This window comes from Chaetodon trifascialis, chromosome 15 (assembly GCF_039877785.1).
Source record: "Chaetodon trifascialis isolate fChaTrf1 chromosome 15, fChaTrf1.hap1, whole genome shotgun sequence".
Taxonomy (NCBI): Eukaryota; Metazoa; Chordata; class Actinopteri; order Chaetodontiformes; family Chaetodontidae; genus Chaetodon; species Chaetodon trifascialis.
This window is the reverse complement of record NC_092070.1, coordinates 20,442,824-20,459,244: the sequence shown is the minus strand read 5'-3', so window position 1 is coordinate 20,459,244 and position 16,421 is coordinate 20,442,824. Positions and strand designations below refer to the sequence as shown.

Genomic DNA, 16,421 nt, shown 5'->3' with positions numbered 1-16,421 from the left:
CTCTCCTCTCATCTGTACCTTCAGCAGTATCCAGCGATGTTCTCTCACCCTCACAGCCAGAAGCCTCTAGCACAGACACCGTTCATCTGAGGCTTCAGTCGAGGCTGCTGCAGCATCTCATGACAGATGAAGATGTCATCTTATGGTATCAGAAGTTAAAGCAGATGCATTGTCCTCACTGCTCACCTGGGTGCCCACATGCAAAGGAAGCATGCAGGGCTTAAGGACATTACTGCAGCTTCACATCTAAAAAATGCTCAGGTGTCCTCTGCGTTGATATATGCACAGCTTAAAACATAAGTAAATCCTCATCAGATAAAGTGTGAGTTGGAGGAATGTCAAGTATCAGAATATTCTTCAAGAATTGGAACATTGGATTGGAACAATCTATGATGGAAACTTCCATGTTGAGGCAAAACACTGTGTGCCTTTGTGTAGGTGGATGTGGGAGGTTCCACACATCAACCACCTCTTATGTAGTATGTTGTTTACTTATTTACCACACCCTGCTTTTTTTGGGTGAAAAGCTTTTTTTTTTTTTTTTTTTTTTAACTGAAAGACCATGTTATTGAAGACGGTGAATAACCATATCTTAGTCCCATGAAGGAATATCAGCCTTTATTGATGCTTGTAGCTGTGTAACAATGTGCATCTGATCAGAAATTTTGTACAATAATAAATGCATATATTTCCAGCCACAGTACAGGATGTACAGCTCGGTCCCTATTTGTATTAAAGTGACTGTACAATCCAACTGCTCAAGGCACTCAAGAACAAAATGTTTACACATTTTATCTCTGCGTACATACATATAATGAATTCATGCTTGAACAGTGAGTTTGGCTGAGCAGAATGTCTCCCCGTGGTCATTGGTGGCTCTACAGGTGTAAACATTGGTGTCCTCTGGCCCAACTTTGGCGAGGACCAGAGTACAGCAGCCATCTTCCTCATACTCTATCTGCACTGTGGGAGACTCCAACACAGGCTCTTCACCACACAACCACACCACCTCTGGGTCAGGATATCCTGCCAAGATAAATGGAAAGGGTGAAAACAGGGCCAAAGGCAGGAATATCTGAAATGAAGCAAAACTGCAATGGTAGTTTTCTGAAGGAAGTCACTGCTCTGCAACAAAGCACCCAAAAATGTCACAGAGAGGAATGGAGGTACTGCTTGAGCTCTTGCATGAAGACCTCGAGATAAGTCAAGTGTACCTGTGAGGTGACATGAGAGACGGGCACTGGAGCCCTGAGCTACTGTCTGGTCCTCCAGGCTCTGGATGAACTGGGGTGGCCCCTGCATCTTGCGCTCCAGAGACTGCAGGGCATGCTCTGCCTCAGGGCTCAGGGGTGAGTCTGCAGGAATGAATGAGGAAGTAGATGAAAGAGAGGTAAAACCCACAGGACGATTATACAGCAAGGTTAAACCAGGAAAATGAAACAGTGCAGATACAATAATAAAAGCATGTGTCTTACTCTCTCCAGGGCTGGTAGGAGATCCACAACTGTCACTTTTGGACAGCAGAGCCATTCTCTTCAGGGCCAGCATGGCCTTACCTGCTTTCTATGTAACAAAAAACATTAAAAGTCTGGAGCAGAAAACAAAAACAACACCTCAAACCCAAAGAAAGGTTCTGTGCTGAGGCGTCACCTTCCACTTCTGCCTGGCCAGAAACCTCTTCATCTTCTCCTTGGACAGATTCTTGGTAGTTGCGAGATCTCCAGAATCAAATGCTGCCATCCAGGGGTGAGCAAGAGCCTCTTCACAGGACATCCTCCGCCTGGGAAACACACACAGTGTTAGGTGGGTAAGTAAAGATGGTAGCTGGAGGCTGTGTTATGGCCCATGTTTATTGAATCACCTGGTGTCCTTGTTGAGCAAGGAGCTGATGAAATTTTTGGCCTCGTCTGTAATCTCATCAAAGCTCTCCTCATCAAACTCCCACTGGGCAGCTGTGACCAAGGCCAGGGTCTCTGCATCACTGTTACCTTGGAATGGAGACTCACCACTCAATCTGCAGAGAATGACAGACAGCGGTGTTATAATATGGACTGTTTCAACCTACATCCACTAGGTGGCATTAAAAGTCAGTCAAATGGTCAAAAACTTAGAGTTGAGCAATCATCTCTATCACCACCAGCACAGTCATAATAGTCTGCATTATATTTCTCAGAGTGGTTATCAGGAGCTGCAGTAATTAAAGAGCTTTTTGACCGAGAGGTGAGGTGGATTATGTCAGCGTGATAAACATGAGCCAATCTAACTCAATCCTAGTTCCTGGTCACTGTGTCCAAACATCAGCTCTTGGAACAAATACACAGGATGTGCCTGACACGAGAAATTGTTTCAAGCAATGGTTCTACATTTTGGGAAATACGGTTTTCACTCTCTTTCCAAGAGTTAGAAATTTGATATTACTCTGATGTGTATGAAGCTACCACCAGCAGCCAGTTAGCTTAGCACAAACCGGACAGTGTTAGAAACCGTTGGGATGGCTCTGTTTAAAGGTCACCAGCTCCACCAACCAGCACCTCTAAAGCTCACTAACTAACATCTTTAGTTTGTGTGGTGTGTTGCAAGAACAGTAGTATAAAACCACATGCTAAGGTTTTATGTGGCATTTTGTGTGACTATTTCTTGACTCAGTGCAGTAACTTCCTGAAGTGCCAGGCAACCAGCAGTGATTCCAGGAATAGCCGACAAGTGGATGTTGTTACCTTTTGACAGAGACAGTCCAGCTGTTTTCTCCCTTTGTCTTTGTACTAAGCTGAGCTAACTTGCTGCTGGATGTAGCTTCATATTTATTGCCCAGACAAGAGAGCTTTTCATCCAAAGAGTTTCCCAAAATGCCAAAATATTCCTTTAATGTTGAAAAGCTTCCACTCACAATATGTAACAGATGACCCCAATGCTCCACATGTCAGTGGCCAATCCCACAGGCTCATAGCTAATCACTTCAGGTGCCACAAACTCTGGAGTCCCGTGCATCACCTTCAGAGGTGTGTTAGCATCTGTTGAACAGAAATTCCACAATTTGGTATTGAAACAATCACTAGAAAGGCAAGTAAATATTAAGAGAGGCACATTTCACATACCAAGCCTGCTGGCTAATCCAAAATCAATGATCTTTATGGAGGTGCCAGTGGTGTCGGCACACACAATGTTTTCAGGTTTGAGGTCCAGATGGACGATGTTCTGCTGATGCATGTAGGCAATCCCCTCCAGGATCTGCTGCATGTAACGCACGCTGGCAGGCTCTGTGTGCTCAAAGCTGTCGTCCACAATGCGTTCAAACAGTTCCCCGCCTGCGATGCTACAGACAGACAAACCACGGCAGCAGTTACTCTATTTCCTTTTGCACAACCAGCATTTGCAGGTACGATAAGAATTCAGCCTCTACGGGCTTTCATGATGATACTCACAACTCCATCACCATGACCATCTCAGGCTTGTGATCATATGCCGCGAGGCATTGAACCAGTTTGGGGTGGTGGAGGTAGTTCATCAATTCTATCTCTTTACGGGCAGCCTCCCTCTCCTTGGCCCGTCGGCCTTTGTAGAACTTCCCAGCGCACACACGTCCTGTCTCTTTGTTGGTTAGCTTGAACACCAGGCCGAACTTTCCCCTAATAAAGAGAAGAGTTTAGCCATTTTTATCTCTGGACATTAATAGAGAAATGTGAATGTGAGCTGAAATGAGCCTATCACAAAATTTAGACTGGTAATAAAGTCCAGAACACAATCTTTCATCTGAGATTTGTCTTTCTACTCTACCCTCAACTGTCAGTCAAAAAGGAAACACTTGCCTTTAACCACTGGTGTTCTCAAACCTGTATTGGTGTACATGTGTTGCTTACTGGAGTAGGACCGTGTCTCTACATGCATGTGTTTTAATCCTCCATCTGTTGCACTTGGCAGGACTCCCCCTCTACATGACAACCCACGCTAATAGAGGGAAGTTTATTTTTTTCCCTGGAAATGTCATATCATCTCAACCGCTTTCTGTTAAATGAGGTTTGCTCCTAACAGATACTCACATTCCCAGTTTCTCCTGCAAAATGTAGTCATCTGTCACTTTGTGGGAAGAGTTGATAGTGATACAGGTAAAGGCCTGAGGGGTCTCCTCTTCTTGCGGCTTGTCTGAATCTACACACAAAGACACAATAGCTGTGATATAAGCCTCATTATATTTGCTTCTATTTTCAAAATGTGGTGCTCATGTCACCTCACCTTTCTGTTCCATTCTAACTGCTGGTGACACTGGTCCTGGCTCACTCACTCCCGCCTCGTTGTAGGCCCTCACTCTGAAACAGTATTCCTGTTGAGGCTGCAGCCCAGACGACACTCTGTACGAGGTACTCTTACACTGGGCAGTGAGTTGCCTCCAATCTGCAGGCTCAGCTCGTCCTTGGTTCTTTACCTCGACCACATAACCCAGGATGGCGCTGCCTCCGTCGTAGCAGGGGCCCGACCAGGACAGCACAAGGCTGGTGGTGGAGACGAGGGAGATCACAGGGCAGGAGGCAGGAGGCTGCGGCCTCTCTGGTGGGGTGATGATGCATAAAGTGCTCAAGCAACCGCATTTGCTTCACACGGTCCTGACAATGCAGAGTGTGTGTTGTCTTACCTATGACAGAAAGGGTGAGTGTGTGTTGTGCTGAGCTCTTGCGGTCCCGCACTACAACAGCGTAGCGACCTGTGTGCTGTGGTTTAGCCTCTGCTATTAGCAGTGTGCTGCTCAGATCTGTATTTTCTGTCCACAGCTCTGCACTGTCCACTATCTGCAGATATAAAGTGTGCAAAAAAAAAAAAAAAAATGTTGATAGACAGTGGAGGCAGATAATGTTAGGATGGCAGAAAGTACCATATACCACACCTGCTCTTTGTTTCTGATCCAACACGACACTACAGGAGGACTGCTGGTGAAAAAACACGTCAGCCGGGCAGTTTGGCCCACCTCCACCTTGACGTGCTGTGGAGGGTTTTCAAAACGTAATGCTGGACCTGCAAAGACATAACAAAGAGAGTGTTTTGACTCCGAGCCTGCCTGCTCACTGTGGCACCACAGTCGAGCTACAGGCCTAAAACATCACTCTGGAAGGAAACTCTACAGTGTGGCGCGTGAGATAAAGACAGAGGGGCAGAGAAAACGTCTGGTCGTGGGACAGGATTAAGAGATCTGTGGTTTGGCCTGTGCAGGCTGGAAGTGTGTTACTTCCCCTGAGACCCTTATTATTGTAGCACTCTGCAGACCAAGTGTCTCAAGTGGAAACAAAGGCAAAACACAGATGACCTACCCCACACACGCACAACCAGTCCTTGTGTAATCAAGTGCATTAAACAGTGTTAAACTAGCTCACCTGTTCTTTGAAGACACCAGCGCATCCTGCTTCCATGATATGTTTCACATTATTTACTTAGGCAAATATCCTTAATGGAAGCAAACACAGAGCTCATATTTGTCTATATTGTATCCATAGTTACTGTAATGGGACCATGCATTCACATTGCTTTAGAAAATTCCATATATGAGCTGGAGTTAATATCACCTCTCACAGTGTCAGTATTCAAATACTGCAGCATCACGATGGTGAATTTGACTAGAGACAGTCTGATAAAATGATGCTTAAATGGCTTCAGTATCTAAGTTATTGCCTCTGCTTGTTTTGCCATCACTTATATCTAATTCATGAGACCATTAACAACATAGCCACCATAAAAAAACAGTTCGCATATCAGTGTGTGCACTCATAACAGACATCCAGACCTTATTATGTGCGATTTTCATGCTTTTATTGTTGCAGCCTACTCCCTAGGGTAAAGTTCCCCAGTGAATGGTAGCACAATAGCGTCGAGCCCGACAACATTATAACGAGAACAAAAGCTGAAAAGGAAGGTGTAGCTGCAGGAGCAAACCACAACAGCATCAGAAGCAGCTCATACACAAAAAACACACACTGACAGATTGGTTACATTAACAGGAGCAATTCAAATCAGATAACATAGCAGAGAAGAGAAGGGTGAGTGAATGATGGAAAGGCAGGTGCATTGCTTGGTCCTAGTGAGTGAGGAGGTTAAAAAATGATGCATGTGCTCTTCTCACCTTTACTCGAGCTGGCTCTCTTCTTTGGGATGACCTCTGCAGAGACAGACAGAGCGCAGGTAGGTTTTAGTAGGCAAGGATGGAGGTGTGGCTCCGCTCCTCTCTTCTATGGCTATCACTTTACAGACTCTGCAAGTTTCCCTGAACTGTGCACTGTCCACTCCCCTACATGGTGTTCACTTGGGACTGAGAGCCTCAAGTGGGTGTATCAAAAAGCTACGCTGCTGTGGAAGTCCTGCATAATTCCTGGCTGCTATGCTGCCTGACGGCCAATCACACAAGAAGTGGAAATGATGTGTTTCCTGTTCACTTAAAAATATAACATGGACATCCGGAAGAGGTTACGACAATGGTAAAGAGGCCGAGATATTTTATCAACATGGAAGGAAGGAAGCTGCACCGTATATGTTATTATGAGCAATAAATTGACCCCAAAAATGGGCCAAACAGATCAAATCCTTTGTATTTATGTGTGAAATGAATTATTATCTGATTACCTCTTGGAGTTGTGACTGGACTAAGCGTATCAGAGCCAGTAGGGGAAGTACAAACAGACCCTCTGAACGTCTGTAGCTGGTCTTTGGGAGACTGCGGTGACCTTCCATTCTCCACAGTGCTCTTGGATGCAGAAGTGGGGACGCCAGAGGCACGATTCTGCACACTATGGATAGTTTCAAAGTCTGGATTGGTTTTCAGAAAGAGGAAAAGGAGAAGAGACTGCAGAACATCAGAAATGAAACTCTGACTAAAAAATATTATACTTGAGTTATACTTTTTGAAGAATGCACTAAGTCTTTAAGTATACTTAAGTGTACTCAAATAGTCATTGAGTAACAACTGAGTGTACTTGAAGTGGAAATTTTATGATAAATTGGCACAACTTTAAGTATACTGAAGTCCACCAGTGAAAATCAGGATTCATAAGCATTCAAAGCACACATGCAGTACAATTGTATTATATCAACTTGTGGGAAATATACTTAAATATACTTAAAATGACGTGAAATTAAAGTACTGTGCTTGAATTGTATTTCTAATGGACTAAGTATAGTACTTTTTGACCTTGCTTTTTGAGATCAGAGCAAAAAACAGAATAAATATCCCATTAAATGAGGCAGAGTTTATAATTAGCAGCAAATTGTGTTGCAGACTGTCTGCATGACATGATGTGCATTACAGAACCATCTCCAGTGTGTCCCAGCGTCTCCCTCACCTCTGATGAACACAGCAGCGCAGCAGGATGTCTTCCCTGCGCTGTTTTCCACCAAGCAGGTGTAAGCCCCAGCATCCTCCGGCAAGCACTCCGTCACTACAAAACTCAGCTCCCTGCCATTGAAGGAAGGATTCCCAAAACGGGCCACTTCACCTGCCCATAGGAGCAAACAAACAAGCTAGAAACACTCTCTCCTGCCAGTGCAACGGGCAAGAAAGAACAGTGAAGAGAAAGCATGTGAGAAAGGAAGGGCTGACAACGATGCCGGACACAGGAGAAAAGATGTTATTAACCTCTCGACCCCAGCTGTGTTCTGTCATTACAAATGTTTGGTGCATGGCCAGGCATTGTTCAAACCCACACGAGCGTTTGAATTATGATACACATCCCAGAGTCTCCCAAAATACCAAATACCAGAGGCTGAGTTAAGAGAAATGTGTAGAAAATCAGGCAGAAATTGTGATATGATTTTTTTCCTACGCAGACATGTGATGACTTGAGTAACAGATGTATAAATCTTTTCTTATGCAGACATGTAATAACTTGTAAAACAGATGTGTCAGCTATCCTGTTGTGATGTAAGCAGAGTACTGATAACCAGAAAAACGTCTGTGGCAACAGTCGTGTAGTGCTGCTGTTGAGCATTGAGCAGAGATATGATGGTATTCATGTACACTTCCTGGGACTTGCCTATGATTCGTGTGCAAGTGTCTTGGCAGCTGCTTCTTCTTTGTGTGGTGAACAGTATGAAAGACCGAACACAGACCACTGTAGGTCAGAATCCTTCGGGTTTGTACCTTGTGCATATCTGAACTACTCTCCTTTATTGTCGACAATAAAGTACTTTGCTCCTCAGACTTCTGACTCCTGCAGATCTTTATTGGACACCTTTTTAAGGAGATTTTTCTGAAACAATTGGATGGCTGTTTTTGAGTGTTTTGGCCTGATTGTGGTTTGTGCATTTGGCCTTCACATTCCACGACAAAATGCATGGAGAACGTTTACATTTGTTGAATTTTGTGCCGGACTTCACAGCCAATTTATGCAAAATTTAAGAGGCCAAGAGATTAATTGGTAGAGATTGTAAATAACCTATTTAATTGTGAGTTCTTGCTGCTTTTGTGTATTTAATGCATGACAAAATAAAGTGGAAATCAGACACTATGTTAGGCTCTGTTTGTTTTCAAAGACTGGATCGAGGCCTTCGTGTATTTTAGATCAAGATTCGCTCCGAAGCAAACGTGGAGATGCAGCAGCGCAACTCGTCCCTGCTCACCATTGTGCAACCACAACACTCTGATTGGCTGACTTCCTGTGACAACCCCCCGCAGTCTGATGTCACTTCCTTCATCCACACAGCAGTCCTCCAGGGCCTCTATGAAGACGGGTGGATCCAGCTGTTCGCAGGAGGAGAGGTTCAGAGACCCTGGATGTGGAGGAGGAGAGGTGTGGAGTAAGAGATGAGACACGAGATCAACACATTTTACCCTGCTGCCCTTTCATTAAACTGCAGCATGGGCGCACTGGCCTGGTCTTGAAGTTTTCACCTTTTTACTTCCAAGAAGTGCTGCAGACAGATTCTGTTCCATCCTCTCGTCTACCAGAACAGGTCACACCATGTCTTTTCTCTTCTCTTTTTTGTTCTTTCTTTTATCTCTTGCTAAATGTCACATGAGTTCAGACCAGCACTGCCCAGAAAACCACAGCGCTGACAGCAAACTTCTGCCTCAAAATACACGTACATCACAAAAGTTAAGCTGAGTCTTACATTCAGTCCAGTGATTCCACTGAAATCAGAGCTTTGTAAGTTTTGTAAATCAAAGGCATTTTATCAGCTGGCCCTGTGTAGTACAGTACCTTAACTGAACATTAATCAATCAATCAATATCCTTCATTTAACCAGGTAAAAGACTCATCGAGATTAAAATCTCTTTTTCAAGACTGACCTGGCCAAGAGGGCAGCGTTGTGTAAAAGTGGAACAAAGCTGATTTTGTGTTCTAATACCATGCAAAAACCATATACAGTAAACTTGTCATCTTCAACCTTTAGCCAGTGTTTGCACTGTGCATTGTAAAGCCTGATGTTTGAGAGGTGGATTTCCACGATCTCACATCATGACTCTCTTTTCTTTCTTTACAAGGCTGACAGAGAACTTGTCGCTTTCATTAGCAGGTCAGCAACGTGAGCCATAACTCAGCTGAACTTAAGGCTTACAAGCGACTCTAAAAAACCTTCCAGTGAAGTTGAAAATGAAACTTTCATAACGCTTTCACTGAGGTCAAGCTGACATAATTCTGCTTTACGAGTTCCTGATAATTTGACATTTACAAGACGCTGTAAAAAGTTGTCATCTGACAGATAGATGTGACTGATTGATACATCAGATGTCGTTAACCATAAAATTAATCTGAACTGAGATTGACTTTCAAATGAACCCTTGCAGTTTTGCAGCAAAAGTCACAATTTTCTATCAATATAAATGTAAAAAGACGAGAAAGGAAGTGTGCCCTCAAGCTTTGGACATAAGACATTTAGTGTTCAGTGAGGGCTGATATCAAAATGAAAAGGTCCTGAATGCAATAAACAATCAGATACTCGGACAAGGACAAGCCTACCAACTTTCAAAGCAACAAACCTGGAGCGAGTGATTTCTCTTTTAACGACAGGAGAAAAACAAAACAGAGTTGTTTTTGCAGTGTACCAAACCGCTATCAGGACGCATCACCATGTTCTGACTTGTCTATTCAAATGCTGACATTTAAAACATGGTAAATGCTACCAGCGGAGCTCTTTCCAACACACACACACCCTTAATTTATTAATCCGCTCTCTCCCTCTCTTGTGCAGCCCTCACCTGTGTCAGCACATTTATCTGGAGTCCTGGTGTCAACAGCTCCTGGCCCGGTCCCTGGTGCAGACGATGCATGGGGCGGCTTGATGTGCATCCTGAACGTTGACACATAACGCTGTTTGCTGCTGTCACCGTTCATTTCTGCTGGAGAGCGCCCCGGCCTGTAAATGAACAGCAGATAATTCACACAGTCATTTCCCAAGCTGATTATCACACTTCCTTGCTTTGTCACGGCTGCGTGGGCCTGTTCTGCTTGATCCGGCTCCCTCTCTCCTCTGTAAAGCCAACACTCTGTCTCTCTTTGTCACTCCCTGCTAAGCCAGCGCAGCTCTGCCCTCAGTCCTCACACTTCTCTGCACATGTTCGGGCCCTCTTTTCTCACCCTCCCCTGATCGACACTAACTCCACCTACATCACCAGTCCTTCCGTTTTACTTTGGCCCTCTCAGGCAGGGCAAGCATCTCCTTATCTCTCCAGAGTCACTCTCATGCCACCCCACCCACTGCTTAAACCCCTGTCTTTATAATCGTGGCTAATAGACACACACCTCACATAAAAACATATAAACAAGGAAAGACAGAAAGAGGGATTGTGGGAGGAAGGGGTTGGGCTTATCTGCCCACCCAGCCAAAGGTCATATTGTGTGGTGTTTGTTGAATGCACTGCTGTTTATTGATCTCTCTGTTTGCCCTCTCACTTATCAATGCTGCAGCTGAACTTTGTGATGCCGGCGTAGCAAAGGTTCATTTCACGCCTGTGGATTGTGAAGCTGTGATTGTGAACAACAGGCTCGTAAATCCTGTGTGGCCTTAAGTCTGAGCACCTGTCCTGGTCCTGGTAGCGTCACTTCAGCAGATCCATCTGCTGCTATGGCAACCGGAGATGTCTCAAGAGGGGCCTTCTGTTGTTCAGCATGTGTGGTTGAGATGTCAAGCCCATACATTATACAATCTGCATTGTTTATTATAGGCTGCGACAGATTGTACACCTGTTGTGATCAGTGAACATAACAGAAGCCCTCTGAGGTGAGTTTCTCACATCTCTTTCCACTCCACGCCCACCCCAGCTTCCTAAATTCCACATCAGTGATCACACAGAATAGCACTGTGAGGGGCTTGTTTTAGTTTCCGTGAGGGAAGAATTCCCAAATCAAACATTGACCAAAGCGCCGCACACAGAGAAGCCACTGTAAGGACGTTTCTGTACATGTATGACTGCATACATGCAAATTTGCTGTTCTAAAATAGATGTGAAATATATTTCAACAATTGCTGCTTTGAAAGTAGCCCTGCAACAGTTCACCCAAAAACCTTTTCATCAAGGGGACCGAACCTTCAAGGCTCCTGAAACAATTCAAGCCCACACAACTAGAAAATCCACATAACAAGCTCCACTGATGATCGGATGAGGATCAGGTGTGGGTGATCCAGGCACTCAGAGGGGCGTGGCAGACCTGAAACAGTAAGACAGACAGCTCCAAAAAGAGGCCAGAGGAAACTCAGTGAATGCAACATTTGGCAGCTTTGCTTGTCAGGCAGCATCTATCAAAACGTTCCCCCTTCTCTCCAGCATAATCAACTAAGTATGGCACTTTTAACTATTTCATATTTAAGACGTCCTCAATGGAGATAGCTGAACAAGCCACTTGTGCCTTGCCAGCCAATTTGCAGCTGCAGCAGCAGCAGAGGCCAGATGTCCTCGTGCCAATGCAGCAACCTGATTGAATGCACTCAAATAGGCCTCTACTTCAGCGCCCCAGAACGGAGGCACCAGGCAATGTTTTTGCTAATAGCAAAGGCTGCAGGAGCTGGAGCAGAAAGAGGAAACACAGCAGGAGGGTCAACAGCACTCTTGAGACAAACTCCAGCTGGAGGATTTTTTGATTGCAGTTTCAGCTTTGGCCTTACAGCAGGTTAACTTGAACCCACCTCCCCTTTTTGTGCTTTTGCTTCAAGTTCAAGACAGGCTAAGCACACCTTTATGTGGGCACACACATTAGACAGAGGCAGCTAGGAAGGTGGCCTTTTCCCTCAACTGGGTTTTCAGCAGTGAAAGGACTCGACACATCCTCAGGGACCTCAGAGCGGCTTACATTCAAAGCCACGTCTGCAGCAGCAGCATCAGGATCATCTGCTGGGGCCTGATGCTGGCTAAAGGTGTTGGAGAAACACCTTTATGTACCAAATCATGTAGAATGGTAAAACTGCTCAGCTGAAGACTGACTGTTCATAAAAGTTCACCAATAACTCAACAGGACCAATCCCACAGACAGCTCAGTGGCCAGATGGCAAAGAACATGGCTTCTGGTGGTTGCCACAGGCTCCTACTTTCAAAGGCACTGATTGACCACACAAAATAATCTATCAAATAATCATGGCACCAAGCTAATAATTCTGATATTAAGATAGCATCACAGCACAAAAACAAGCCACCGTGTTACAGATGTAGCACATTATGATAGACACTGCATCTAATAAGGTTTGACTCAAAGCTTTAAATAAGATGTGACAGCTTCCTGTGAGAAAGAAAACACATGCAGAGAAAGCTAGCAGAGTCTCTGAAGCTGCAGAGCTGCTCATTAAGAGGAAGCTGACTGATAATGCTGCATTTCTCCCACAGAGCCTTGGCCCATAGGAGCATAATTAATGTAATTTAGGCACGGGGCCACTTACTACACACAATGGAGTCCACAGCAGAAGAGGGAGACATGCTGACTGACCCATTAATCTACCTCCTCCATCGACACGCTGCAGCTTTCACCAGTTTGCAGCGTGAGTGTAGTTTGGTCTGCTCTCTGTCCTGGAATGACTGCTGTGATGAAACTGAAAGATCCCTGTCTATAGAGGACTATCCACCGTGGCTCCTCAGTCTAAGGGGACAGATGTAGACTGGAGATAGTCACAGCACATGGAAGGGAGGATTTAGTCTGGATAAGAATCTGTGTTGTGCTTCAAAGGTGAAACTGATGCAATGAGAGTCAACATGAAACCTAAAACTTACCTTTAAAGAAAGTGAAAGGTGGATAATTTCATCTACCTGTGAAAGACAGAAAGAAAAGCACAACAACATCGCACTTTGATCCTGAAACTGTTACATGCAACACCTGTCATTCACATATCTCCACAGTACAAATGTAAGTGTTATAGTATGCTATAAATAACCTGTAATGACCATTATTTCTGGTGAAAAAGGCGACAGCATGTGTCTTGACATCTGTTTGAGGAAGTTAATGCAGTTACAAAACTGCCGCCATTAAGAAAGATGAAGAAGAAGAAGAAAAGATGTTAAAACTATGGACAATGTGTGGAACAAAAAGATCAAAAACATCAATGGAAATGGCATTAAAATGAGTATTAAACTACTACACACGTGTCACAATAGCGATGACAAGAAGCATAAAACATATTAACAATTCATATCATGCTGAAAAACAAAACTATTTTGTGGTTTTAAAATAGAGCTGTTTCCTCGTTCATCTCAGAATTTGACAGCATATGGACTTCTCATTTTTATGCTCACATCATACATCAACCTCGAAAATTAATGGTGAACAAAAGGCAGAGAATAAGTCAGTTAATAAAGATAGGGTGAAATAATTCTGATAATGTCAATATTAAATGTCTCCATATCAAAAAGAGTGTCATACAGCAGGAAATCGTCCTCTCTGTCTGAAAGCACATGTATCAAACAAGATGTATTTGCCTTTACATGAACGGCTTTGCCCGCGTCAACTGAAATGCCCTCTGAACATTTCTTTGTTTGCTTTTTCCCAAGCCTGCTTCCACAAGTGATGCAAATGCACTGTGACATTCAAGTTGAGTCAGGTTGAGGTAATTCCGGTAAAAAACAGGGAGTGAGATGTGATCTACCATTTAGTTTGTTTAGTTCGAGCAATACACAGATGGGTGAGTGACAGATTTCCACTGAAATACTTGCTGATTACACCCATCGAAATGACAGGAACCTCATGATGTCTATCATTGTAGTAATTATTGTAACTATTATTTCATCCTTGTTTGTTTTGTGTTATGTTTCATGACCAGTCCTGTGCATCACCCTGTATTTCTATCATTGTTGTGTCTCTAAAATCATTATATTTAGTTGTTCCATTTAGGCAAAAGGTTAAACAAGGAATCATACTGTCCACTTGAAAATAATGATGAAAATCTTTATGTTAAGATAATTCTACCTCTTTTCTGAGAAAGAAGACACTGGCGCCATCTAGAGGGGAAAATATGTACATGCTAGAAGCGTCTGCTCCCATATCTACAACCAACATAGTATTTCCACTCTGTTGATGCAGCAGTGTTCCTGTAATTCTTGACTTCTGCTTTATAAAGTGAAAAACTAAATTCATTGTTCCAGTTACTTTTACTTAACTTTACTTTACTTTGCTTTACTATGCACAATTGCTAGAGGAAGTATTCCGATTCTTTACTCACATAAAAGTACTAACACCACACTGTAAAATACACTGTTCATTGTTCTGCATTGAAAATGTTATCCATAAGAAAAAGTAGGAAAATGTATTAAATGTAAATGTAAATGTATGCTTAAGAATTACAAGTGAGGTCACAGTAAGACTTCATTGTAATCCAGAGGAAATTCTCAAGCTGTCCAGCAGCATGTTAAATGGTTAAAATCAGCTCCACTCTCATCAGCTGCACAGTTTCAATGATTCTTGCATATCAAGTGTTATAATCTATAGCCATTCTGCATAATGCATACTTAAACTTTTGGGTATTTTGAGTATATTTCATGCTGATACTGTTGTACGTTTACTTAAATATTTGAATGCATGGCTTTGACTCATCCTGTGGCAAAACTCTGAGGTATCGCTGAGTACTTCGTCCTCCTCTGCACCATTTACAGTAAATTTTCTCCTTCCCAACTTGCAGAGTTGTGGCTTGAGGAACCTCCTGACATTCTGTGCTTACTTTATAAAACAATGACATACGCATGCAACTTTTCAGTGAAAATATTAGGAGGCTTTCAAGGTGCTGCGAAAAATGTAACACTTAAGCTGGCCAGTGACCCCTGACTTCTCCCACAGCAGCTCCCACGAAGACAGGACAAACAGTCATATATTGCCTCTGGCTGTAGTACTGAGAGGCCACAGCTGCTGTGTGGCCTGTTGGCCACACCACCACTCACTATTCCCACTAAAGTTGATGTGTTTCTGCAAAGGGCCTTCTTCTGGGAAATAATGTCTGTCAGACTAAAACTCATCCAGCATTTGTGCATAGATTTATGCATGGTAACAACTAACCAAATAACTGCGTAGTTTACTGCTGAGGGACCATTTCATCATGATTTATTTGTGTGGTTAATTTGTTTTTTGCACTGTGTTCTGCAGCAGTACATCAGCTGAAACAGCAGGGGGTGTTGTTCACCATAACTATGTCCACATCACCTACTGTATTTCATTGTTTGAATGAAGTATTTGGAACTCCAAATGCTCATTTTAGAGCTTAGTCTCAGCTCAGATCACGTTAGCCCGTCCGTGCTTTACATTTTCTGACTGCATACTTCCTAAAATACCTTCTCTCCTATCAGGATTTCTTGCACCTCATAATTTCTCCTCCCTGCGGCTGAAATAGCAAACGAGCTCTGTAGAGGTGTCTTTAAAATGCTGAGCCTGTTGTGCAAAAGGTCGCGTTGTTTTTCGCTCTGTTGGCTTCACACATTGACCGTGACTGTCTGGCCCAGCAGTCCTTGGGGCATTCCAGGCCGACAGCTCAACATGTGTGGCGGGAGCCACCACACAAAAACACAGGATGCAAAGGAACACCACAAAACTTCTGAGTATCTCCAAAGGAAATTGCTAATGAGAATAAATGAGGCATGTTGGACTTCCTACTATTTCTCAAATTGAGAGATTGAAGTAACAAGATTTTATCTTGTTTGCAGGTCTGAGATGTGACACATTTGTGACTTGTTATGGTGAAACAGTTATGTACGGTCTTTGAATTTAACTTAAATGACATCACACAGGATTGAAGTAACAGCCAGTCAGATATGAATTTTAATAACCTTCCCAAATGTAAAAAAAAAGATCATCTTCTTGCCTTCAGTTATATTCATGAACAAGCTTGGCAGTCCTTTTCCGTGAGAGAGAGCATTTGTGAGCCTGTATGAGTCTCTCTGTTTAACTCCCACCTTTGCAATGAGGCCCTCCACCACTCTGTTGTTGGTGAGGGCCCACATGGAAGCGATTACGCTGTGCAGAGAGTGAAATTACAGAGAAAACCTA

The 16,421-nt window shown here is 43.5% G+C and overlaps 1 protein-coding gene across 2 annotated transcripts; it reads right to left on the bottom strand.

Moving 5' to 3' along the window:
* Positions 1-598: 598 nt before the first annotated feature.
* Positions 599-11,589, bottom strand: mylk5 (myosin, light chain kinase 5). 2 transcript variants are annotated; one of them, XM_070980126.1, is made up of 18 exons: positions 11,471-11,589; positions 10,172-10,329; positions 8,593-8,742; positions 7,317-7,469; positions 6,601-6,783; positions 6,104-6,139; positions 4,877-5,004; positions 4,628-4,781; positions 4,231-4,542; positions 4,038-4,146; positions 3,423-3,626; positions 3,096-3,313; positions 2,888-3,011; positions 1,862-2,014; positions 1,651-1,780; positions 1,476-1,563; positions 1,215-1,355; positions 599-1,026 (listed from the first exon to the last, which is right to left on the bottom strand). In XM_070980126.1, exons 2-18 carry the CDS (start codon positions 10,305-10,307, stop codon positions 821-823), a joined length of 2,625 nt encoding a protein of 874 aa, XP_070836227.1. In that variant the 5' UTR covers positions 10,308-10,329; positions 11,471-11,589; the 3' UTR covers positions 599-820. The 2 variants fall into 2 exon arrangements, with proteins under 2 accessions (XP_070836227.1, XP_070836226.1); XM_070980125.1 differs by lacking the exon at positions 11,471-11,589 and having other exon boundaries at positions 10,172-10,547.
* Between the last annotated feature and the right edge of the window lie 4,832 nt (positions 11,590-16,421).